The sequence below is a fragment of the Stylophora pistillata genome, chromosome 10 (genome assembly GCF_964205215.1).
Source record: "Stylophora pistillata chromosome 10, jaStyPist1.2, whole genome shotgun sequence".
NCBI classification, from domain to species: domain Eukaryota; kingdom Metazoa; phylum Cnidaria; class Anthozoa; order Scleractinia; family Pocilloporidae; genus Stylophora; species Stylophora pistillata.
This window is the reverse complement of record NC_142528.1, coordinates 4,344,589-4,368,836: the sequence shown is the minus strand read 5'-3', so window position 1 is coordinate 4,368,836 and position 24,248 is coordinate 4,344,589. Positions and strand designations below refer to the sequence as shown.

The 24,248-nt window shown below is 37.8% G+C and overlaps 3 protein-coding genes across 6 annotated transcripts; 2 read left to right on the top strand and 1 right to left on the bottom strand.

Moving 5' to 3' along the window:
- The first annotated feature begins 2,159 nt into the window (after positions 1-2,159).
- LOC111324794 (putative G protein-coupled receptor 19) lies at positions 2,160-24,018 on the top strand. 4 transcript variants are annotated; one of them, XM_088735996.1, is made up of 6 exons: positions 2,160-2,447; positions 5,291-5,475; positions 18,127-18,277; positions 18,703-18,973; positions 19,622-19,873; positions 20,275-24,018. In XM_088735996.1, exons 3-6 carry the CDS (start codon positions 18,159-18,161, stop codon positions 20,593-20,595), a joined length of 963 nt encoding a protein of 320 aa, XP_088592122.1. In that variant the 5' UTR covers positions 2,160-2,447; positions 5,291-5,475; positions 18,127-18,158; the 3' UTR covers positions 20,596-24,018. The 4 variants fall into 4 exon arrangements, 3 of the variants coding, with proteins under 3 accessions (XP_088592122.1, XP_088592124.1, XP_088592123.1); XM_088735998.1 differs by lacking the exon at positions 5,291-5,475; XM_088735997.1 differs by lacking the exons at positions 2,160-2,447; positions 5,291-5,475 and adding an exon at positions 15,153-16,377.
- On the top strand, positions 6,359-10,469 carry LOC148721463 (uncharacterized). Its single transcript, XM_088735994.1, has 3 exons — positions 6,359-6,817; positions 6,974-8,615; positions 9,035-10,469. Exons 1-3 carry the CDS (start codon positions 6,508-6,510, stop codon positions 9,804-9,806), a joined length of 2,724 nt encoding a protein of 907 aa, XP_088592120.1. The 5' UTR covers positions 6,359-6,507; the 3' UTR covers positions 9,807-10,469.
- LOC148721462 (uncharacterized) lies at positions 10,276-12,029 on the bottom strand. The gene is made up of 2 exons (XM_088735995.1): positions 11,795-12,029; positions 10,276-11,556 (listed from the first exon to the last, which is right to left on the bottom strand). The coding sequence occupies exons 1-2, from the start codon at positions 11,906-11,908 to the stop codon at positions 10,519-10,521; spliced, it is 1,152 nt and encodes a 383-aa protein (XP_088592121.1). The 5' UTR covers positions 11,909-12,029; the 3' UTR covers positions 10,276-10,518.
- Positions 24,019-24,248: the final 230 nt, after the last annotated feature.

Here is a 24,248-nt window from a genome sequence, read left to right as displayed (position 1 = left end):
GGTTTTTATCATTTAAATTTTGAAGACTTCTTTGATATTGCCACGATTCGGTCTACGAGAGCAAATCATCAATACAAACTCTATATTAAACCAGCTAGACTTAATTGTTACAAAAATTCTTTTTTTATTAGGATTGTCAAATTATGGAATGAGTTACCGGGTGATATAGTGGAAGCTGACAGCTTTCAGCATTTTAAATCTAAACTTAAATCGTACTTAAATATTTGATTGTAATGATTTTGATTTATATTTTGTCTTTTCTTTTAAGGGAGTTTTTACACAGGGATAACCTCTTAACTTCCTTTTCTAGAAGTATTTTCTTTTTAGTTTTATTTGTATATAATAGTTATCATCTGCTTCTGGAATAAATAAAGTATGTATGTATGTATGTATGTAAAAAAAATACATCAACACTGATTGAAAGTTCGTTTTCGGGCAAAAAGAACATTGCGTTAAAAAAGAGAAATATGTTCTAATTATCCTTGACGACCAACTAGAAATAGCTGTGGAGATAAGTATAGAGACATTCACCGTTCAAAGGTAGGTAATGTCACGAGGAGCAATCAGCAGTCCCCTACCTTGAGCGCAGATAATTTGAACCATATGTTGAAAGCTTTAGAAAGTCTTGGGTACCGCAATATCCGTATAACGCCTCATCCGAAGGCTCATAACAAACCTTTAGGCTGGAATTGGCGGCCAAAACTGCATTTTGCTTCCAATGGATTCGTTCGGTTGGCTTTACTCACAGACTTACCGCGGTAAGGATTACGTAGAGGGTAAAGCAGATGAACTAAAATCGAGCTAAATAGTCCCAAATTAGCCGAGGAAATTTACACGATGCAAAGGAACAACCACCTAAGCGAGTTAAGTTTGTCTCTATTTAAACCTACTTCAGATCTTTTTAAGGTTGAGCGCTCGATTGCGCAAAAAGAACTTATTTGAAAATTCTCGGTGGCCCATTCACGGTGTGAGCATGGGTTATCTCTGGTCATAACGTCAAGTACGATAAAAGAACGCATTTGTCTTTTAACGTTATCACCTTTGAACCCGAAAACGAGCTTTCAAACAGTGTTACGGTATTTTTAGTATTTACTTTTTTTCCTATGTGAAAAAAAAACATGCCCCGCAGGCTCTGCGGTCTACTGATCCATAGTTTAGTGACACTCAGCTTTAAAATTGCTCGATGCACTTTGAAAATTATCAAAGGTGAGTATATTATGTGGTGTTCTGATGAATTTCCAAACAATTTTTATCATAAATTAAACACTGCTGTTTTTATTTTTTAAGTTGAAACGAAAGAAAATTAAATAACTAAAAACGTAAATAGAAATACATAGTACATAGGTTAATTGACCACTCACCATAAGGGCTTTTCATGGCCAATGCCGAGCAACACCCACCCACCCCACTCAGGGGAGGCCGTCCACCACACAGTAATCTCGTGCGTGGGAAATAGATAGAGAGAGATAACTTGGAGATATCAACAAAGTTGAAATGGTAAATTAGCCACCGTAATGATTACAAAAGCTGACGTTTCGAGCGTTAGCCCATCGTCGGAGCGAATAGAGGAATTGTGGGTTGTGTGTGCTTTTAAAGGCAGAAAATGGAGCTACGTTATTGGTGGGAGCATGGCAACGAGAAAAACATGAATAAATTAGTGGAATGAAAAGCGTTCGTTGATCCCTGTGCGATAGAGAGAGAGATAGATAGAGAGTATCATGAAAGTGAAATATTAAAATAATGATGTTGAAAAAATCTCCACATGGGCATATGATGCAAATTTTTCTTCAAGGCAATGTAGTACACATTGCCAGTTGGATATACATGTATGGCTGGGTGAATATGATAAACGAGTTTATCAAATTGCCAGCCTAGTTATAACTATAGCAGTCTCATCGCAGCGAGAGCACGTAGGAACCTGTAATAACAGGTCGCAGCAGTCGTGAAACTGTTTGACCAAAACAAAGTGGGGACACGAGTTGCAGCCGAGTGAGTTTCTGTTGGATTGTCCAGTTCTTCACTTAGTTAAAAAAAATTTTTTTATGACAATAATGGGCTTGTTTACTTCACAGCAATTCAAAAGCGGGTTCTTTTTCATCTTAACTTTTCAATCACGGAAATGTGATTAGAGGTAATCTATTGTCTTAGAAACGCTCATTGTCGCTATTCTTAGCAACGAATTCTGATTGGCTCAGATAAATCACGCCACATTCTGACTTCAATCGAACTTCGATCATGGCAAAAGAGAGCATTGCAACAAAAGTACAACAAACCTCCAAAATATACAAATGTTATACGAAATAGTGTAAAAAATGAGGACGAATTTTGACATCGCAGTACATCTGAGCCCGAAAAACTTGAACAGTGGCGTTTGGTATCGCAGGAATTGGAAAATATATAGTTGCAGACGACCATCACACTGGAGGCCACGCGAATCTTGCATGGAGGTCAGTGAAGCTGAAATATTATGTGCTCTGTGCTTATTATCTCCAAAAAATTCATCTGGGACACTTTCCCGTTTTGTAAATTCTTGAGGGTTTACGGTTCGTTTGTTTCATCGTCGTATCATTCCACTTTACAGTTAGTTCTTTGTGCAAATAAAATCAGATCGTGTCACTATATGCATGTAGAGCGTTAGATAGTTTTACCTTCATGGATAACTTCTTTTTCAGTATACTTTTTGTAAAGAAAAAACGTCGTACCAATTGTTATTGGACATAAATTGGTTTCCTTTTCCATCGCTGTGTTTTTGAGAACTTGTAAACATTTCATCGATCTGATCTTGTTACATCACACTCGCAGCCGAGAGCGATTCATCGTTACTTGTCCATCTACCACCCTGAGATATTAGCGATCTGACTATAGAACAAATTTATCCGAATACCTCTGCTTAAAACCTTTTCCCGACCTATTCAGCTTTTATCATTGCACTCTACCGGTCAATATTAAATATTATTGAATGTCTGAAGAACGTGCTTTCACACTTAAATTGCCTGACAGGCTATCTGTTACGATATGCTCTAGTGCTCAAAGAAGACTCGTTTCATTTCAGCCCAGAGCTTTCTTCTCTCATCACGGCTTGGCTGTTTACCTCTTCTTCGAGGGCCATGACTCCTGTCGCTCAAACTGTCGCGAGGAAGATTGTTTTGCCCTCTGTCAAGGGCGTCTGCGAGATGAAAGGGAAACACAAAACCTCGATTTTCTCAGCAGTCTAGCTTGACATTTTGTATCGAGGAACAGGTTGAATCAGATTTCTGCAAGGTCAGAATATGCCATAACAGTTTCATGTGAAACATTCTCTTTGTCAGCTAGAAGGTTGACTCTAAGCTTAGTTTCAGGTGTTTTGTTGCACTGCTCACTACTAAGTAACTCTGAACTCTTCCATAACCGAGATTACAATTGTTCTCTACCGGCTACTTTCAACGAATTGCGAAAACTAAGACGAGTTAAATCACAGCAGTGCAAATTGAAGCTTTTTTGTTTTTGATGTGTATGCAGCTCGTATCAGCTCACATTTTACGAGGTTAAAAGATACAATTACTGTTTTATGTTGCCAGCTCGGTGGATGGTTCTGAATTTGGTGTCGAAAGCCTCGAAGCCGCTTTGTAACATTTACGTCTTTGATATCTTCAAACGTTTTTGCGTAATCAATTTTCATTGATTGCAAAACCAAGAAGGGTTTGACTGCCGCACTCTTCACCTGTTTTGCTATTGCTTGGACATTAACTAAGCTGAGTTCTATCGAACTCGTGCTTGCTAAATTTGTTGCAAGGTAAAAGAAGCGACAACTATCAGAGTTTATTAAAAACATTCTCATTGCAAGAACGGCTGATTTTTATGAACTTATCGTCGATGACTTTTTTTGTTGTTTTGCAATTCTTAACGAGTTGATATTAGAGTACAGTGGTTTTTTTTAGGCATCTGTCTTAAAGTTGTAGCTATTATGCATAATGGTTACTGCTTCGACAATAAACTTTGCTTGGTTTTGGCTAGTGTTGTATTCATTTAAACAGCGGTGTTTATGTTCCTTTCTTTAGTGACACCAATCTGTGTAAACAGTTATTGTGAAACTGGGAAAAGTTGAACTTCATTCAGAAAGCAGAGTCAGACTAGTTCAGCTTGTTACTTTTGTAAAATTCGACAAGAAGTAAGAGTCTCTCACCGTGATGGGAAATCACCACTCATTCTTTTAAGCAAGCAAGTTGTGCTCGGCTAAAGCTGCAAAGCATTTTTTCATCCACTCCAAATAAATATACTTCTTTTGTCTTTTTTCTCCTAGCTTGTTTCTCGAGAAAGGTGGAAAAGTCTTTTTCAAGACTAACATTCAAACCACACCCTTCCATATCTTGTGCATTAGGTGTGCCAAAACAAATTTGTATCAGTTGACAGTGGGAGATAGGATGGTTTGGTTAATGGCAATTATGGGTACTCTTGACTCTCGTGGAGCCAGGACTGGCCTTTGAACGCCATGAAAAAGATATCTAAAAACAGAAACTTTACAGAATTATTCTTTTTTTATGGCACTGGAGGTATATTCACTATTTTGGAATAGTTTTTAGAGGTTATGAATCATAAGTTTTGTTCTCTTGTGGGTAAATCAATAACCACGAAGCATGTGGTTTGAAATACCATTCTGGCAGCTTAAACAACACCAACTCTGCTTTGACAAATGTGGGTAACTCACAAATCAAAATAAAGGCAGCTTTCCCCAGGGACTGATCCAAACCCGCAAACATTAAAATGTTAAATTCTTGTTGGCTCGACTTGAAGGGGTCTTTCAAAGAGATTTAGAAAGTTAGAGAGAAATTCTTACAATTCATTTCTGTAGGACTGCAAGGGAACATTATAGTTTCGAAATCTTCGTTGTTCTGACTTCATGCGTGAAACGACACAGGTCCTACCGAGGGGCTTCGGATTTTAATCAGACCCTTTAATCGGCGAGGAAATTTCTTTCCAAAAGCAAAAAATAATATAAAGTTAAAGCTTTTCGATGGACTAGTTTTTTTTTGATTTTCTATAGACATTTACGGAGTCATATAACATGTATCAAACCTATGTTAATTACGCTAAACACACCTGCTGTAAGCTTCCGTTATGGGAACAAAGTGGAAAACATAGACGAGCGGCATGCCGAGTTTTTGCTCTCAAGAAGTAAGAAAACAAATACCATTATATTTGGCTTGAAATCCTTGACATTGAGAAGTAACACCACCGCTGAATGCCCAATCATATGTATTCATGCAAAGTTGTTATGCTAATTTACTCTATAATCATATTTGACATTTTTCAGTCGAAGGTTTATTCACAAGGACCTTGATAATGGTGCCATGACGACGTCGAATTACTCTTCGATTATATCGTGAGTGGTGAATATGTTTTTGCCCGTTCCTCTATCTGAAAGAGTCGTAAATGTGTTTAGGAAAGTGAAGCATTTATTGCATTGGCAAGCAAAAATTTCTCCAAAGATTAGTCAAGGTCAGTGAAATGTTATTTATAACATCTTGCTTTAGGGTAGACTGCACTGTCATCTAGAGGAAACTTGTTTGTTGATATCTTAGTCAACAAAGACAACATATTTCATAAAATCTAAATAGCACTTACCCCGCGGCATACGGCCGTGCTTGCTTAATTAAGATGGCATAGGCAAATTTCTGCGATCATCGGGTAAAAGCATTTTGTCGCTTCTTTTATTTTTTGGGGCAGTTCCTTGGGGGTTTTTGAGAATGAAAAAAAAAGGAAGCTGTTACTTATTAGAAATAAGCTTAATTGCGTCTCTATCCTTGTAAAGAAAGTAGCGAGATTAAAGCAGAGCCGGCGTGTTTTGCCGGCCATTAAATTTGGCGAGAAAACATTCTGCAAATATTAATAGAAATCAGTGCCAAAGATAGATCTGTGGAAACATTCAAGGGTAATCATCTTTTTTTTTGATTCATTCATTTATTCAATTCTACCAAAACAAATGATCTCAGAGTTACTGGCAAAGAATTGAATCGAATTGAACTCAAGACGGAGATTGAATTTCCGGGCGTATTATTGGAATAACAAATGCATACATCAACAAACTTCTAGAATCGCCGTGAGAGCTAGTTATTACAGTTCTCTTTAGTGATCAATCCCTATAAATAATTAGGAAATAAATAAACAGTGATAAAAGATAAAGAAAGGAAAAGAGAAAACAAATGGAATTTTTCCCAGATTCGTCTTCGAAAGCGTGGTCGATACAAAGTAATCACGTATAACATATTTACCCGCCTATTTTAGAAGTTTTGTGAGCGTGAAATTCTCAAAATTAAATCGTCGACAACTTGAAGAAACTTGTACGAAGCGAATTGATGCTTTCATTTTGGGATGGCTCTTTTTCAAATCATAGTTAATCGAGGGGACTGGTTATGAAAGCCGGCGAACTTCAAAGGGATAGCTTATTGTTTTGGTTTTTCGAGTTCAACCTAGCGTGACCGTGCATCACATAGATTCAAGATGGCGTCTCACATGTGAGCGTTTGTACTGATGACTGCACGTTTTACGTCTGTAATATTACTATTCCTTCTTAAATACTGCTTGTATGTATCTATAAATGAAGAAGGAATGCCCGGAGATAACTGCTCTGTTTTTGGTTGCGGCTCGTCCCGCAAAACGAAAGGAATCGGCATCTGGAAACTTCCTGCCCCTCGCAATGCTGAATACAAGAAATGGCGAGAACTTTGGCTAAACGAATTGACCAAAACACGCGTTGTAGACAAAGATTTCAAGCGCCAGATCGACAATGATGGTGTCTTTACGTGCGAAAACCATTTTAGGCCCGAGGATATTGAGATTTGTAAGTATTAAATGCAATCTTATAAGTTTAACTACACGCGATCCTAGACATAATCTGCGCGGTGCTTAGGTGCATAGCTTATCAATTAACTTGAGCTTTGATAAACTTCAAACGTTATATTCTGATTCTGTTTGTTTGTGATTGTTTCTACTCTAGTTCAATCTGAAAAGATGCAGAAAAAGAAACCGAAGTTTGGTGCCTTGCCAACAGTAAACATGCCGAAGCGTAGCTTCACAACACCAGTAAATGTGCGTCCACCTCGAAGCGCAGTCAACGAAATCCCAGAAGTGGCCCCTAAAAAATGCTACAGTGACTTTAAAGATCTAGTAAAACGAGTGAAATCTTTGAAAATTCTAAGTGAGTGGATCTTAGAGGCAGCAATCGATCGAATTGTATTGACAAAGAAGAGTTCTCTGCTTGTGTTACCAAAGATTCAGCTCACCATCGATGATAGTCTTGGTTTTTCTGTGTCTGTGTTTGGATGGTTTCTGCCAGATGATCATGCGATTCATCTTGAAACCTTGCGATCCGTTATGAACATCACAGTCTCTGAACTTATCAAGAGAATTGATGTTCTCTTGATTTGCCCTGGAGTGAGACCATTTGAACTGTCATCCGATATCGTACACCACATTATACCGAAGTCAGTGGATCCGTTATTCAGAGATGATTCTGAGATATTCCCACAGCTGGAATATTGGAGAACACGGGACTGTGAAGTTTTGGTGGAGCATGGTGAGCAGTGCTGTGTTTGCTACAAATACTCTCACAAGTCAGAGGTGGATCAGAAAGCAAAGCAAAGAAAGCTTGCAAAGCCTGCTCATTTGTTTGCTCCAGTCTCTCACACAACACCGGAGAGAATAAAGCTAACCCTAAAAACACAGAGGCTTAAGTATGCAGAACTAGAACGAAAGCTTGAAGAAATGAAATCAGAGATAGAAAAGTCAAGTGTAGAAGTAGACAACCAGTTAAGCAATGACATTACAAGTATATTGGGGACATCCAATGAAAATATCACTCCATTCATGGATCTGTTCTGGCAGCAGCAAAAGAAATTGATGACAAAGAGTAAAACTGGTGTCCGATACCATCCTATGATCATTCGATACTGCTTGTCACTTGCTACCAAGTCCCCAGCATGCTATGAAGAGCTCAGGAAAAGTAACATCCTTGTACTGCCGAGCCAACGCACATTGAAGGACTATAGAAATTGTATACGACCCAAAGCTGGCATTCAAGAGGAAGTACTTGAGGAGTTGAATGTTCTTACAAACAGCTACTTCGATGTGCAACGATACATTGTGCTCCTTTTTGACGAAATGAAAATTTTGTCAAATCTGGTATTTGACAAAGTATCTGGGGAACTAACTGGTTTCCTTGACCTGGGAGATCCTGATATAAACTTTGGAACACTTGAAAAAGCTGACAAGATTGCAAGCCATGCTATGGTCTTTTATATCAGAGGTCTCTGTACTGAGTTGAAGTTCAGCTTAGCCTATTTTGCCACCGATGGGATTACATCTTATCAGCTTATGCCATTGTTTTGGCAAGCAGTATGTGTGCTTGAGTTAGCTTGTAATCTTTGGGTGATTGCAAGTACATCAGATGGAGCGTCACCCAACCGAGCATTGTACAGAATGCACAAAGCTCTTGATGGTAATGCTGGAACTGATGTGTGCTATCGCACTGTGAACCTCTATGCACCCGACAGGTTCATATATTTTTGTTCTGATGCTCCCCATCTCATTAAGACTACAAGAAATTGTGTCTACAGCTCTGGTCATGGTACATGTACTCGGTAAGTCGATATATTTGAAACTATTATTGTAGAGATATAATTTCACAGAATAAAATTTGCACTTTCAATGCATCCATGTTAGAAATTGTATGATTTATTCATATAATTGACAACAGAGTCAAACATTTCCCTTGCTTTTAGTAAGAGGTGAAATAATATAGTCAAGCTAGAATTATTGGTATTTTGACTAGATAACATTAGCTAACATGGTTACTATGGTTACAAACAATAAGATTTTTACGTAAGGAGGGGGGTTGTGATTGGGAACTCCCTTGAAAACTTGGGTGGATTTACATTTCCTTAGTTATTCAAAACAACATTACATTTACAGAATTCATATAATGATTTAGGTGTAAACTACGATAAGGAAGTAGTTTGATTTAGTGATTGATAGTAATAACCAATGTCTTATTCTGTAGGTACATGTGGAATGATGGCCACTATATCCTCTGGCAGCATTTTATCCAGCTGTTTCATCAAGACCTTGACAATAGCCTAAAGCTGCTTCCTCGGTTAACTTATGACCATATTAAGCTCAGTGCTTACTCTACAATGAGAGTCAACCTTGCTGTCCAGATCCTCAGTGCTTCAGTGGCAAATGTTCTTAAGTCATTTGGTCCTCCCGACACCATCGCCACATCTAAATTGTGCGAAATGATGGACAACTTCTTTGATTGTCTGAATGTTCGCAACCAACATGAGCATGTGCGTAAAAGAAAGCCATTTCTCAAGCCATATTCATCAGTGAATGATCAACGGTTTGCGTGGTTAACCAATGATTTCCTTGGTTATTTGAGAAATTGGAGAGAGAGTGTGGCCAATCGTCCTGGTGAGTACACCAACAATGCAAGGAGCAAGATGTTTCTCTCTTGGCAAACCTACGAAGGCTTGAAAATCACAGTTCATTCAGTTGTAGAGGCTACAAAGTTTCTACTTAATGAAGGGATGGAATATGTGCTCACTGAGCGCTTTTGCCAAGATCCCCTTGAGGAGTATTTTGGGAACCAGAGGAAGCTTGGTAGGAGAAGTGACAACCCAGATATGCGTCAATTTGGTTACAACAATAACACCATCAGAGTGCAACGCGCTGTCACCTGTCAGTCTGGTAATACCCGAGGCAGGAAAGACAAAAACAAGGCATGGGTTAATGTCTCAGATGACCCTGTCCCAAAAAGGAAGAAAACTAAATAATGCTGACATTGCTGATTATTATAACCTGTGTATCTCCAAATGAGTGTGTATCTAACTTAAAACATAGCTTAAAACTTAGGAAAATATAAAAAGTATCAATTTCTTGTTTTGTATCATAGGGTTATTCATAAATATATAGTGAGTGATCTTGTAATTTTAAAATAATACATTAGAGTGAGCATACTTATTCTGTGAGGATTTTGGATTAATAGTTATCCTAGAGACTAATCCCTTGTTTTGATTATCCCCTAAAAATATTTTCTTTCATTGTTCAAGTGTGCTCACTCTATCAGGTTTTTTGTAAATTTGTAAATAGCATTATATCATAACACTGTTTTATTTGGTGTTTCATAAATCAATAGGATTAATTGTTCCCATTTATTGTTGGGAAAGGTTTCTTACTTATCTGTAAACAGTCTGATATATTCCATATCATTTTCATATCAATGTATTCAACTCACAAACATCATTGGTTTTAACAATTGTGCTTTAATAATTTAATATAAGTTTTAATAATATAATACATAAGGACTGACTTTCAAACATTTGCCTCCTTTGTATTTCTACTTGAATATTTGTAGCATAATTCCTGAAATACATATTCTAGGCACAGCGTCAGTCAAACTTATTATGATATTTTTTAAATAAAACAGGAACATTAAATTTACAGAAAAGTCTATTTGTTTTGGGAATTTAAAGAATATTACAGTAATTAGTCTGTTGATGACCTATTGATGTCCTTGCGAAGAGCTTTTGATTTCAGTTGTTTCAATCTAATTTTGTGTTTTTGAATAACGTCCTTCACAAATGAAAAAGAACGAACTCTAACATACAAACTAATAATATTGTGGAGAACATCTTTGGCAACATGGCTACTAATCTCAACTTCAGAGTCGGCTAACATGGCAGAGTGAGATGCGACAACAGTTACATCATGCATTGATCTTGAAATAATATTAGCTAAAGGAATGTTTTTCAGACTGGTTTTACGTGTAGCTTCCCTGAAATAGTGTTCAGTTCTTTCAAAAACAGACTGAGCATTTCTTGTGATCTTCCACAGTCCACCTCGATTCAATGTTGTAGTCAATCTCTGATCTTCACCAATAGGATTGTCCCATTTCCCAGCCATTATCAGTGAGATTGCGTGGTCATTTTCTAGTGTTTTACTTGCTTGTTTGTGCTTGTTATGTAGCTTATGTAGTACATAACCTCCAATATACTGTAACCCTGACTTCTCTTTATCAGATAATTTCGTCAATGGTTCACATGTGTGAGTTTCTGCTTTTTCTTTGCTATGTGTTAAAAGGCAGTCGGCCACTTTTGAACAAAGTAATGTAGCAGAGTTTCTTGATAATCCTACAAAATGGCTCGAAGCATGCAAGACTATGCTAGCGTAAAAGGCTGCATAAAACCTCTCTGCATTTCCAGACTTTGCCAATTGAATATAAAGCCCCTGAATTTCAGAAAATTTAGGTGTTGAAGATTGTAGAGTGTTGCAGTTGTAGGACCATATCTCGTCTCTGTTTACCTTTGGATAAATTTTGCTGTCTCTAAGTTTCACTTTAGCATTGCCAACGATGCTTGCATACGTTTCTACAGTTAATAGATCTCGATTTTCTGGTTTGTCTGTCTCAGTTTCTTCTGTTTCTTCTGTTTTATCTTTGTGTTTAACAGTGATGTGACGTTTCAGTCCGCTCTTACTCTTGCATTTCTTTGGACAATGAGGGCAAGTGACGCTCAGTGGGTGAACCTGCAAAACCAAATTCACGATCAACATCACACACTACTTAGGTTCATAAATCATCTTTAAATCAACAGCTGATAAAATAACGTTTAGGCAAGAAATGGTTTATAAATAGAGCCCGAAATAAGAGTGATTGATCGAAAGCATGATGTCGAAAGCTAGTCTGTTCGACCTTCATGTTCAATCTTCCTTTTTGACGTTTTTAGGCTATATTTTAACTATTAAAACAGATTCTATAGCTTACATCAGCAGCTGCTTCTCTGAAGTGCTCATCAAGGTCTTCTTCTTCTTCTAAAACTCCTAAAATTGCCTCTAAATCGTCTCCAAAGAAGAACATGTCATCACACGCGTCCGCCATGTTGTTTTTAGATGCACGGTCAATGTCACGTGACGGTGCATCTCAACCTCAAAACCCAAACAATAGGCCGGTCCTTTGAAGTTCGCCGGCTTTCATAACCAGTCCCCTCGATTAACTATGTTCAAATGAGGCTCTTCGATCTCAGGAAAATGTGGCGTGTCTTTATCGAGCCAATAGGAAGGGTTGTTTGACCAAGCTGCACATTATGAGTTTTTTGCGCATCATGGAGGCTAGTCCTGGATGTTATATCACGGCCTAAAGCTTAAATGTTTACATTTCAGCCGCTTAACCACGGCACCCAATTTCCGCGTTTTCTTTTTGTCTGATCTCTATATGCATGGCGAATCTTTAATCTCGGGCGCCATATAAATATTGTTGAAAATGATTCTTTGGAAGATGTTTGTGGTTTTGATGGCGCTGAAGGTTGCGTATAACAACCGGTCTACTTGTTAAGTAAATCTGACCACGTTCGGCGTACGATGACTAAATGAAACAATTGTTTGGCATCTGTTGTGAAAGCTTAATTTTGAAAAATTGGAAGAGCTCTACAGGTCAAGCCTGAAGGAAATCGCAGTGAAGATCATAAGGAAAGTTCTTCTAGATGTTATTCAGCAGACTTGAAAAGACAATGAAAACAAAAAGGTACCTGTACGGGAGGAACACCGCAATAATTTCTAGGCTGTAGATTTTTTATCTTTAATTTGCCGGTTCAGTCGTAGTAACCAATTAAATTAAATTCGGTTTTGGCGTCAAATCTTACAAAAGATGTGCAATAAATTATAGTAGTGACGGCTCTGTTTGGGTTGAAATTGTAAGCCGGGGCTGATTCTTTGATGAACCCGGGACTCTGAAAAGGAACAGAAAGGAAACAAAAAGGAAATATTGGATTAAAAATGGAATATTAGGGTACTTGTACATTATGGCCAGACAACTTCCTTCCTCCTTTTTTTTAACCTCATTTCTTTATTTGTCGATTTTTTTTTTTTACTTTCAGCATCATTGCAAGGTTTCAAATAAGTTACTTTTAAATGTGATACGTACGTCATGTTTACTCTCGGACACAAGGCCGCGAAGATGTCGAAGAATAACAGAACAGCGCTTCGACCAATGAGTTTAATGACGGCGAAGAATACCAATATTTACAAAACGATCCGGTCGTCCTTTCATCAAAGATTACGAGACTCAGGGAGCCGTAGAAATCACATGATGAAGGGCGGTAAGCGAAAGAAAAGCAACAGTTTTACGTACCTAAAATTTTACAAGCGCTTCACCACGTGCGAAAAAAGGATAGCGAGTAAAATTACTACTGAAGGATTGTGGTCTACGTGACATACAAAAAATGAGAGAACGGAACGGACTAAAGCATAAAACTTTGTTGAAGAATAGCCTCAACATTTACAGTTTAAGAGCCTTCTCAAAAGGTAGGATCATCGTCACTTTTGCAACAAAGCGATTTGATCGATATTTGGCATTCTTAGATTTCATTTTGATCGAGTGCTTTGAAAATATAAGGAAAATATAACCTCCCCCTGGTTAGCTCAATTGGTAGAGCGCCAGACTTTTGTGCGGGAGGTCTAGGGTTCAAGCCCCGGCCGGACCAACACTCAGGGTCTTGAAATAACTGAGGAAAATGTGCTACCTCTCTATAATATCAAGAAATGAATAGATATTCTAGTATTCTCGGATAAGGACGAATAAACCGTGGGTCCCGTCTCTGCAGGGTTCGGGGTAGGAGACGTTAATTTTCCACGCACTGTGTGATGGATGTCCTCCCCTGGGGTGGGGTGGGTGGGTGTGAGGGCCGCAGTTTAGAAAACTGTAATAGGTTATTGCGTTTCCCTCCTTAAATAAAGTTAAGTTAAATTATGTGATCACAACAACCAATTGGAGATAAGGAAAACTTTAAAAGTCAAATTGAACCTGACGCGCAAGGCGGGAAAACTACGATGGTCGAAGTAGCGATTTGTTTTAGTTTGGGTCTGATTGGTTGAAAAAGGGGCAGCAAGTTTTTTAGATCACGCACATGACGTTGCAAAGCAAAACCAGAACAATACCACTTTACTTTCGGTGTTAAGTTGCAGATGGCCCCATAGAAAGGTTAAGAGGCGACCATGAAATTTGACAGAAGTTATCAGGAAGTAATGTGCCTGTGCTTGAAGTTTATTCCACTGATGAAGAAGCTAGGACAGTTCTCTGTTCTATTTTGAGGCAGACAAGAAGTGAACTTAGTTGAATTAAAAAAGAATAAAGGCTGGTAGTTTCGAGAGAAACTGTTTGGGGCTGCGTCGGTGGGGGTAACGAAATAATTTGGATATATCAACAAAGTTGCTCTATGCAGTAAATAGAGAACTTAAGTACCAGGCTCTTTTGCGACGGCGACGGCGACCGGAAGTGACTTTTTGTTCCGGTAGGCGTTCTGGGGTTGTCTGTCAAGTCGCCTTCGTTTCGCGCGAACGTGAGAACCTTCATTTTGGCGTTGTATCCAGAACGTGAGTATTTTTCCCTCACTAGCTTGTCTCAAACTTGTTGTAACATTTTATTTTGCTCTTGTTACCATTTTAGAATTATTTTCTTTCATGTTGTTCAAATTGTATACTCAAGCATAGATAAACACACGCACATTTTCATTTCTCGTAGCTTTGAGCAAAAGATTGTCGGCGCCCGCCTCCGATGGAAAGCCAAAGTAAGCTTAACTATTGAGTCCTTCGAAGATATTTCAACGGAAAATATTTTCATGTTTAGGCTTAATAAGTTTACATTTTTCCTCGACCATCGGTCAAATAGGTGAATTGTCGTATTTTGCTTTTAGAGCTATGGAGTGGACTGAAGATCATGATGTTATTTTGCTTCGAGAAATCCTGGCGAGCGATTTGTTTTCATTCAAAAAAAGAAGCAGGTTTCTCATCTCACTAAAGGATGACATGCTCTCACACAGCTTATCTTAAGAGCGAACAGAGTTTGCTACCGACGTCGCCGCCGCAAACCTCGTCTAGCTGCTTAACGTTTATATTTTGGTGAGAACGACGTTGTTCTCTTCCCAGGCTCTTTCGGTCGCTAAAGTTGCCGTTGCCTCTAAAACGACCGGTGCTTAAGTTCCGTAATGGTTTGAACCCGGGGGTAACATGTGAAGGTGTAGTCTGTTCGTCCGGGTGAGTGTAGTCCTGAGAAGGACTGTTGTCGATGGTAGTGACTGACGTTTCGACAACCTGTGCGGAAGTCATCACCCGAGTCAAGTGAATGATTGTTGTCAGTAGAATTCTACTGACAACAATCATTCACTTGACTCTGATGATGACTTCCGCACAGGTTGTCGAAACGTCAGTCACTACCACCGACAACAGTCCTTCTCAGGACTACACTCACCCGGACGATCAGACTACACCTTCCCAAAGTTGCTCTATTTTGAGGCAGGCAAGAAGTGAACTTAGTTGAATTAAAAAATAATAAAGGCTGATAGTTTCGAAAGAAACTGTTTGGGGCTGCGTCGGTGGGGGTAACGAAATAATTTGGATATATCAACAAAGTCGCTCCGACGAAGGGCTAACGCTCGAAACGTGAGCTTTTGTAATCGTTACGGTGGCCAATTTACCATTTCAACTTTGTTGATATATCCAAATTATATTGAATTAAAAAAGGTTATGCGTCTAGGAAAATCATGAGGCATTCTTGAATGCTGAACTCAATCGAATTCTTGATTGGTTGACAAGCGAAGAAACCTTATTCAATGCTTCTCGTGATTCTATACTAGCTAATTCATTGATATTCCACGTCACTCGCATTTTTTACATGATATGACTCATCCTTTTTTTAATTAAAAAATGAGAGCTCTGCCGGTGCCAGCTAATAAATTGACTTGCTTCAAGATATTTGATTGCCATAAATGGAGAGAAATATCAACTTGCTACGACCAAAAGCATATACGAACGCTTTAAGGTCCTTGTCTGCTAAAATAATACCAATTCGTAACAGAAGAAATCTTACACAACTTAACATAACAACTACGAGACCAATAACACGCAGCTTTTGGTTTAAACTTCACTGACCGCTGAACAAAAAAAGAAAAGTAATAATAGGTGAATAAAAAATAATTCCCAAACCTTATTAAGGATGGTCTGCTGCATATATTAAAATCCACGGTGCGAAAACTGAATATGTACATTGGATCTCTGTAAACATCTGCGTAGTTCAAATGATGCTCATGCTATGCCTCAGATCAGCTATACATTTTGGCAAGAATTAAATAAAAGCCGCCTCAAGAAATTCTTTTTGGGAATTTAGCTGATTTTGGGTGAAACTAATACAGCAGAAAGCTCTTTCTTCTCAGTCAGCCGGAGGTAAGAGCGTTCAAATCTCCCCTATTTATTTTTATGTGTTTATATTCAGTTAAAGGTTACTGATTTACGAGTTGTAAGAAAGCTTTCATAAAGATGGAATTCAGATGGATCAACGGCATAAAAGAACTGCCACCAGTACTACTTGTTAAAATTTTGTAGTTAATACTGACGTTTCACACTAGAAGCATGTACACTATGGCAAAATTGATTAGAAGAGATATATACCAATTGTTGCATTTCAATGAAACAGCGCCATATGAAGTATGTAGTCTTATTCAAACAGCTCTATACTTAAGTATGAATTCGACTCATCGTTTGCAACTTTTGAACCGTCGTCGCTAAAATTTGAATAAATTCTGTCATCATTCGCAAAGGCCGCATTATTGCGGAGGCTTGAATTCCAGAAAATAAATTGTGTTGCGTTCTCTTGAGGGGGCGAGAAAATGCGTATCTCTTACCCTAGGAAGTGAAAAAAGTTAGGTAATCTTGATAAATATGGAAGGCACGAGGCACTGCACCTGCTGAAACATGGTCTGGTAGTCTATACACTGTTAGGGTATTATGCGAACTTAACATGCTTCACCCCGAGAACTCTTTTGCAGGTTACTTCTTGTCCATAATAGCCCCGTGTGAATCAAATCAACCACAACTTTCCATTGTTTGTACTTTTCGTGATCATTATGCGTGATAAAATATTCAGAAGTCAAACTTGAAAACAGCCTTATACGGATAGCTTCATGATCGATTTTCGTCGCCAGGTTTTTATGGCGCCTTCTATTTTATATGGCATAATGATCAGACAAATTTGAGAGCCATATCGCTGGAAAAAAAGCGTTGATTTAAGAAACCATTTACCAAACCTCTCGTGACTTTTTTTATTCGTAATTCTCTTCTAAGCTCAGCGACCTCTGGTTACTTTAATTAGTATCAGTATTGGTGTGACTGATTGATGAAATGGTCTAAATGAATTTTCCAAGCGAGGCGGTTTATGGTTTACGTTAGCTCACCGCAACGTTTTTGTTACTTATTGAGCATTTAAAGCCTTAAAAACCTTTATGAATATTTGTCATCTGAGACGAGAGGCATTAGTTTCAAAATCATCAAAAGGTTGCGCTTTCATAGCTTTAATATAATTGTTGCACCCTATGTCAGGAACTCAAGGACATTGTGCACTGTCAAATTTCACAGTGTTGTCAGGTTTCAGTCCCCAGTGTTTCTGAGTTTACTATTTCCAGTCTCTGGCTCGTCACACCTGGCCGCCATATTTTCTTGTATTTCATATTTGTGCGATAGGTGTCAGACTACGTAAATAAGTCTGACAGGTCCTGATAGGTAAACGACTTCTTTTCTTCATAATATTGGTGATGTTTTTCTGACATAATGCCCAGTCACTTGAAATCTAATCTTTGCGTTCGATGAAAATAAGCCACAGACCTACCAGATATGATTTAAACTTTGTGAACTCTAGTAGTCACAGACTGACCAGCGTTGTTCGTGATAAAAGCATACCATCGAAAGCAAAATAAAAGATCGAGAGTTCTATGTGCCGATAACGACAAGCTTTTAAAGGAATTAAGGGAAGATTGCAACAGATCTTGATTGGAAGTAGCAGTTGTAGTTGAGTAATTGTGTGGTTCGAACTCGAAGGCAACATAAAACGAAAACCCCGTGGTACCACTCTGGTTTTAAACATTGTTGAGGTCATTCCAATGATCAGTAAGGTTATAGACAATAGAAAATTGTGGTCAGTTTGTTAAGCTTACTGAGCGGGACTGAAATAATGAAGCGAAATGTTAAATATCGATAAGCAACAGGAGAGGAAATTAACCATAAGCTTTACAAGAAAACTCAAAATTAACAAACTTAGTTTTTGTCTCTGTCCAGGTGACGCGTGACCAAAATTGATCCTTTGCACGATGGTCGTGCCTGAAACAGCTAATGTCGCGATTACTACCATACTGTTAACACTTGTCGTTGTGGACATTGTTGGGAATACATTGGTTTGTTTGATTATTAAAAGACACCTTCATATGAGGTAATTACGAGTTATACTCGGCTCTTCGTATGTTTGTCCCATATGCTTCTCTGCATTTCATAATTAATAAACTTTTGGCATAATTGTGAAATTTAAGAGAAACTCTTAAAATTTACTTCATTTTGCATTTACAGGTTGCTGCTTTCGTCTTTTTCTCGACTGATTTTGGATTGGAATTTTTTTAATTTAAATTTTAGTCAATAGGTCCCACTTGTCCGAGTGGATTATCTTCAATCTAGAATAAATTTCTCTAATGTATCTAAAATCAATGATTAGTTTTAGAAAATTCAGTAACGAGTGAAATTTCACTTGATCAAACGAATCAATTCTTGCATTCTTTAGATGCATTTTACATTAAAAAAAGTAATTACTCACCTATTATCATCCTTATTAACCTTGATGAGTTTCCCTATTTGACTCCAAAGGAATCCAATAAATTATTTACTTGTGAACCTGGCTATTTCCGATATCCTGTTTGCAACACTCATCACACCAAAGATTATTGTTAGCTTCAATATAACTCACCCACCTGGAACTACAGGTTCAGTCCTCTGTAAGTTGGTGACAGGTGGAAATCTGGCCTGGCTTCCCGGAATTACCTCAGTTTTTACTTTGGTAGTGATTGCTGTTGAACGATATTATACTGTGCTTTATCCACTGGATCCAAATAGAAAACTGACCCAACGTAAGCTTAAGGTAAGTCCCAACATTCCTGTGGACTTACCAGGTGAAAATACTGTTTGAGGTCTCTGAGAAGCTATGATCGAATAAGAATTATGTATCAACACTTTCTGTTTGCGTCGACGATAAATTTTCTTGCACTTGGATCTCAATCGGTTTGAAAACAATCCGAGGGATAAATCCGATATCAGAACCTTTATCTTAAGTTACCAATCAGCTCTGTCCCACCACAAATATCAGGGAAAGTTAACTGTTAATGAGTAATATTAGAAAATAAATTTATATCCAGACTCCATTTGGATTTAGAAAGGGCAAAAAAGAATCTTTGTTTGATTAAAACATTAATGGTAGGGGTAACACAAGCATTGTCAAATTCCTTCACTTGGTACTACTAGGTCATTGTGATCCCTTATGCATTTAGTATGGTCCGTGGATTGAACTAAATAAACGTTATGGAAATTCTATTAGGCTCATGTCATTCCTCTACTTTAAAAATACGCTCTATGAAGAAATATTGAATGATTCTAAACGTAGCAGAACTCAAGATTTTTCTATTCTAAGGGTATTTATAACCGCTCTGGTGAACCGAAAAAAGAAATAATACACCTTAGATAACAGTATTGTCCAAGAGAATGAAACAATTCCATGAATATTTTTTTTCAGGTGATCGTACTGAGTTCTTGGGTGTTCTCCATAATTTTCAACACACCAAAATTTCTCGTCAGGACATTTGATGACAAGAAAAGTCATTGCGTGCAAACCTGGCCCAAAAAGTGGATGATAACGGCCTACTGCTTGGCTTGGTTATTCCTTGTTGTGTTTGCCGTCGGCATAATGATTGTGTTATACTCTAAAGTAGCATACACGTTATGGTGCAAACCCGATGATGGCAACCCACTAAACTATCAACAGCGGGTGAGTTAATAATTATAAACTATGTTTGGAATAGTCAAACCAGTTAAGCTTAGCCTGCAGAGCATGCGTAATTTGGGCGACGAGTGCTCAGTATTTTCTTAGCGAAATATAGCCGCCATCTTTGATTTTAATGGTAGGGGAAGGCTGGGGAGAGAACGAAATTTGCACTAAGGGGCTACCGTCAACTCTGACACCAAATTAAACCCGGCCGGTTAAATAAAAAATTATCTTTGTTGTCATTTGTTAGAGCTCTAGTACTTTTACGTTATACATGTGCATGACATGTGTTTATGGCAAGGTCTTCGGCTGGTTCGCAAAAAAGAATGCCAGAAAGTTTTCATTTAGTTTTCCACTTCAAAGTCTAGAAGACTATTTTCTCTTTCCTTGTACTTGATTCACAGGGTGTGCTGAAGGTGCGAAAACGCGTCACTTTGATGGTCATATCAGTTAGTGTCATATTCACAATTTGTTGGGGAGCAGAGTCAGTTGAATACGTGTTAAGATTCCTCACGACTCTCAACATCACGTTTGTCCACATCACTATCGTTGACATGATGGTGTTGCTTAATTCAGCCGTCAACCCCTTCGTGTATGCCCTCCTGAACCATCAATTTAGACAAAAGATCAGGGGAGTGATGTGCTGCACGAGTTCTGTGATAGAATCCAGGCCTTGGGCTGAAACCGGAACAGAGGAAAGTGTTGCTGATGATACTAAGCTTTAGGCTTTTAAACAGCAGATAACACATGACTCAGAAGCCATTATGTTGGTTAATTTTTCGCTTCAGAGAAAGACCACTAAGCGCGGAATCTTTGTGTTGTTTACAGCATATATGGATCATCGAGGGGCCAAACTGAAAATTTTGTGAGCTCAATCAAGTGTTTTATCTCTGTTATCATCTGAAAGAAAACTATCGTTTCATTGATTGAGAAAAATTTGAGTAGTCCTGGAGCATCGATATTATCAGTACAGTACACTACAACCTGTAAGTACTGAAGGACACCGCGGAAATACGTTTTTTAAGGCACGATACAGTATTTTATTGGTCAGCGGACACCTCGACGAAACCATAAAATGCCGTTAACTTTTACAATGTTTTCGCCGTGAGTCAAATCGACAGCGTAAAAAGGGAAAACTTAGAAAGAATACTGTAAACTTAGCTTTGAAACTCCGTTCACCTTTTGGATAGTTCTCAAGCTCAATTATATAATTTGCCAAAGCCGAACTGAAGTTGCACACGATATGAAATTGTTGTTTTTCGCTGGCGGCTCCGTGGCACGTAAGTTTTGTTTATAGAAGAGCGTAAGCACTAAGGCTAAAAATGAGACGGTTTTTGAATGGCTGAAGCGGTGATCCGAGGACGCTGCACCATCAGGTTTATAAAGCAGTGGCTTGAACCGTATAAATCGGTATGTCAACGGCATTCCGGTCAGATTCGCCGAGAAGACAAAACATGCCCGTGTTGCATGGACACCCTATCCCCACTCGTTATTGTACGTATCATACTTGGCCAAAAACCTATGACTGTAACATGTTTAGGACTGAAGCCCCCAAAAATACAAAAATTGGCTCAACCAGAGGAAGAATAAACCGAGGTATGTTTAAATACAAAATGTCCATTATGTCTTTTTTTATGCTGCTCTTCCCTCACTAATCATTTTATTTTATTTATTTTTGCTTTTTCTTTTCTTTCTTTACTAACTTACTGCCATCTGCAACATAAAATGTAGTAAGCTAATAGAATACTTCTGGTTTATATAGCTCCCTGATTCACAAAGTAACATTACCATCTTGGTACTACTAGAAAACAAATTAAAAAAAAAATGTTGAAAAAACAAAAGTACTGTAAGGTAAAATAATTATAATAATATAATTTAATCAATTTATGTGAATAAAGCACTTTATTGTCTTTTCTCATATTGCAACAGCCTTGAATGAATCAACTACCTTCTAAACTTGATTTCTTATATTCAGAAGCTGCCTGAATTATAAACAAAGAACTTATGTTGGGTGTTTATGGAGGTGGAAATAACATAATGATTATGATGATTAATCTTCCAAATTAGAAATGTCAGAGGGAAATTATGAGAAGTATTTCTGAAGTCAAAGTTGTTTGTTAAAAATGTTCAGGAGAAAATTGATTAGATTAAGCCAGCTGTCCATTCCCAGTTAACACTAAGTCATGAGGAGTAACCAAAAGCTTGTAATTAGCCTGTGTACTGCTGTGCCCATCCAGTCAAATAAACATCAGGGATGGGATATTCCAAAACGTAAACAATGATAGCACCATACAAATGTCCTTTTCCCAACTTATTAATAGGGAGGGGAGCACTAGTATGACTACACTAGTTTTAGTCAATAAGAAATTCTTACTCATTTCAGCAATATCCATATATTTTGCCACCTTGAAAGAAAATGGCTACAAGTCAAATGGGAATGTTTCATAACAATGTTCTGTGGGGATATGATGTAATATTACCGATGGGTATCATAATTATCCTTACAGTGGCAGTGCATGTGATGTGTATGTAAAGCAAAGCTAAGCTAATCCTAAAAAAATGAATGGAAGAAGAGTAGTTGATTGTTTGCATAAATTAATGCAATGCACATGCAAGATAGTGGAATATACTTCAGGTAAACATACATGTGCCTGTAAAAGTTTCAAATGACTGAGTTATAAAAATATAACAATAATAATAATAAAGTGGGTTTCATTGAAAATGCTTTCGTGTAAAACAATTAGAGCTGTTTGGGAAATTAAAGTAGCTTTTGTTGCAACAGAATAACGCTTGTTTCGTGATGTTTACAAAGGAAGTGGAAATCGAAGAAATTGTGAATTGTTTGCTACGCTAAGGCTCGTCAAAGATTATTATATAAGCGATTGATTGAGGGCGCGGAAAATATGCAATATTTGAGACCGTCCAACATGATCGGTTCATTTATAATTTATCTTTAATTAAGCCTTTATTGACAGCAGTTGATAGTAGATCTCTAGTACATGTCTTTATTACGTTTGGTTGTGCCTGTTCACGAGATAACTTGTTGATAAAACTGCAAGTATATGAAATGAACAAATGTTTTCATATTTTCATTACGGACACCCGTTCTTAAAGGCACAGAAAATCAGAAGGGTGCAATGGCGAAAAATCAGTCTATAAAGGTAAAATTCTCATCCAAGCGAATAATTACCAAAATGAAAAGGCACCGCACGTTGGCGGTAAGTGAGTGTATGAATATTTTCAAAACACAATAATTATCTGTATCGCTTCATGCTAAGAACACTTAAAAATCCAACCAGTCTTCAGACTCGCTGGTAAAGTATCTTACAGAACTAATCTCCTGCTTTGTCTGGATAACTATCGCTGTTTTTGACAATTCTGAAGGCGAGGGCGACTGAAGAACCAAGATCACGCTTCGTAACTGGACGGCCAGCCTAAGTCAGCAAACAGCACACAACTCCAAACAAAATGACTCCCCTATACCGCTAGTTGTTAAGACGTGGTTTTAGTGTTAAAAACTAATTCAAAGGATCAAATACAACAAACAAGGAGAAGTATCATGCATATTTTCCAACTTAAAACTACGCAAAGAGCCGATGTTTTCACATGAAACATATGGAACCGCTTGGCAGCCTAAAGTTGATGACCACTGACCAGTTACTGTGACGTCACAAAAACGTATTTCCGCGGTGTCGTACTGAAGTGTTGTAATTCCACAATCGACATAAATCGAAATGCCAGGTTAGAAAAAAATATCACTTAAAGAAAAAATCTTTTAGCTGGCAAATCACTTAAGCAAGGATAGATATAAATTAATCGTTTGTTATCCTTCTATTCGGAATTCAATATATTTGTGGTAACGGACGTGGCGCCAATTACTTGCAACAGCTTTTAGAGTAACGAGTCGTCGTATTCGCGGACATCAAGCAGAGACTTTTCTAACGAAAAGTTTTCAAGGCTGAAATTTGTAAAAAATGTGACAGAAATGTAAGTTGTTGACAGTCAAATTTACTGTATGCTGCGCTTAATGTAAATATGATCGTTTTATAATGCAAAAATACAAAAACATAAAGAACAAATAAAAACAAGTTAAAAAAAAGCGAAAAGCAGGAGGATACAAAACAAAACAAAACTGAAAATGGAGAAAAGGAATAGGAGTAATGATACCTCTGAGGAGTTCTCTACTTTCATCCCCAAATCCCAGTTCTCATCCATCCCTCCAATCATTCTCTTGATCGATTTAATACCTACCATATTCAATCATCTTATTCCAGCCTTATTTACGTATCATTGTTTTCTAATGACTGATAGATATACATTAAATGTTTATCTTGTCACAGCAGCTTATGTTGATCATTGTTTATAGACAGTATATAGA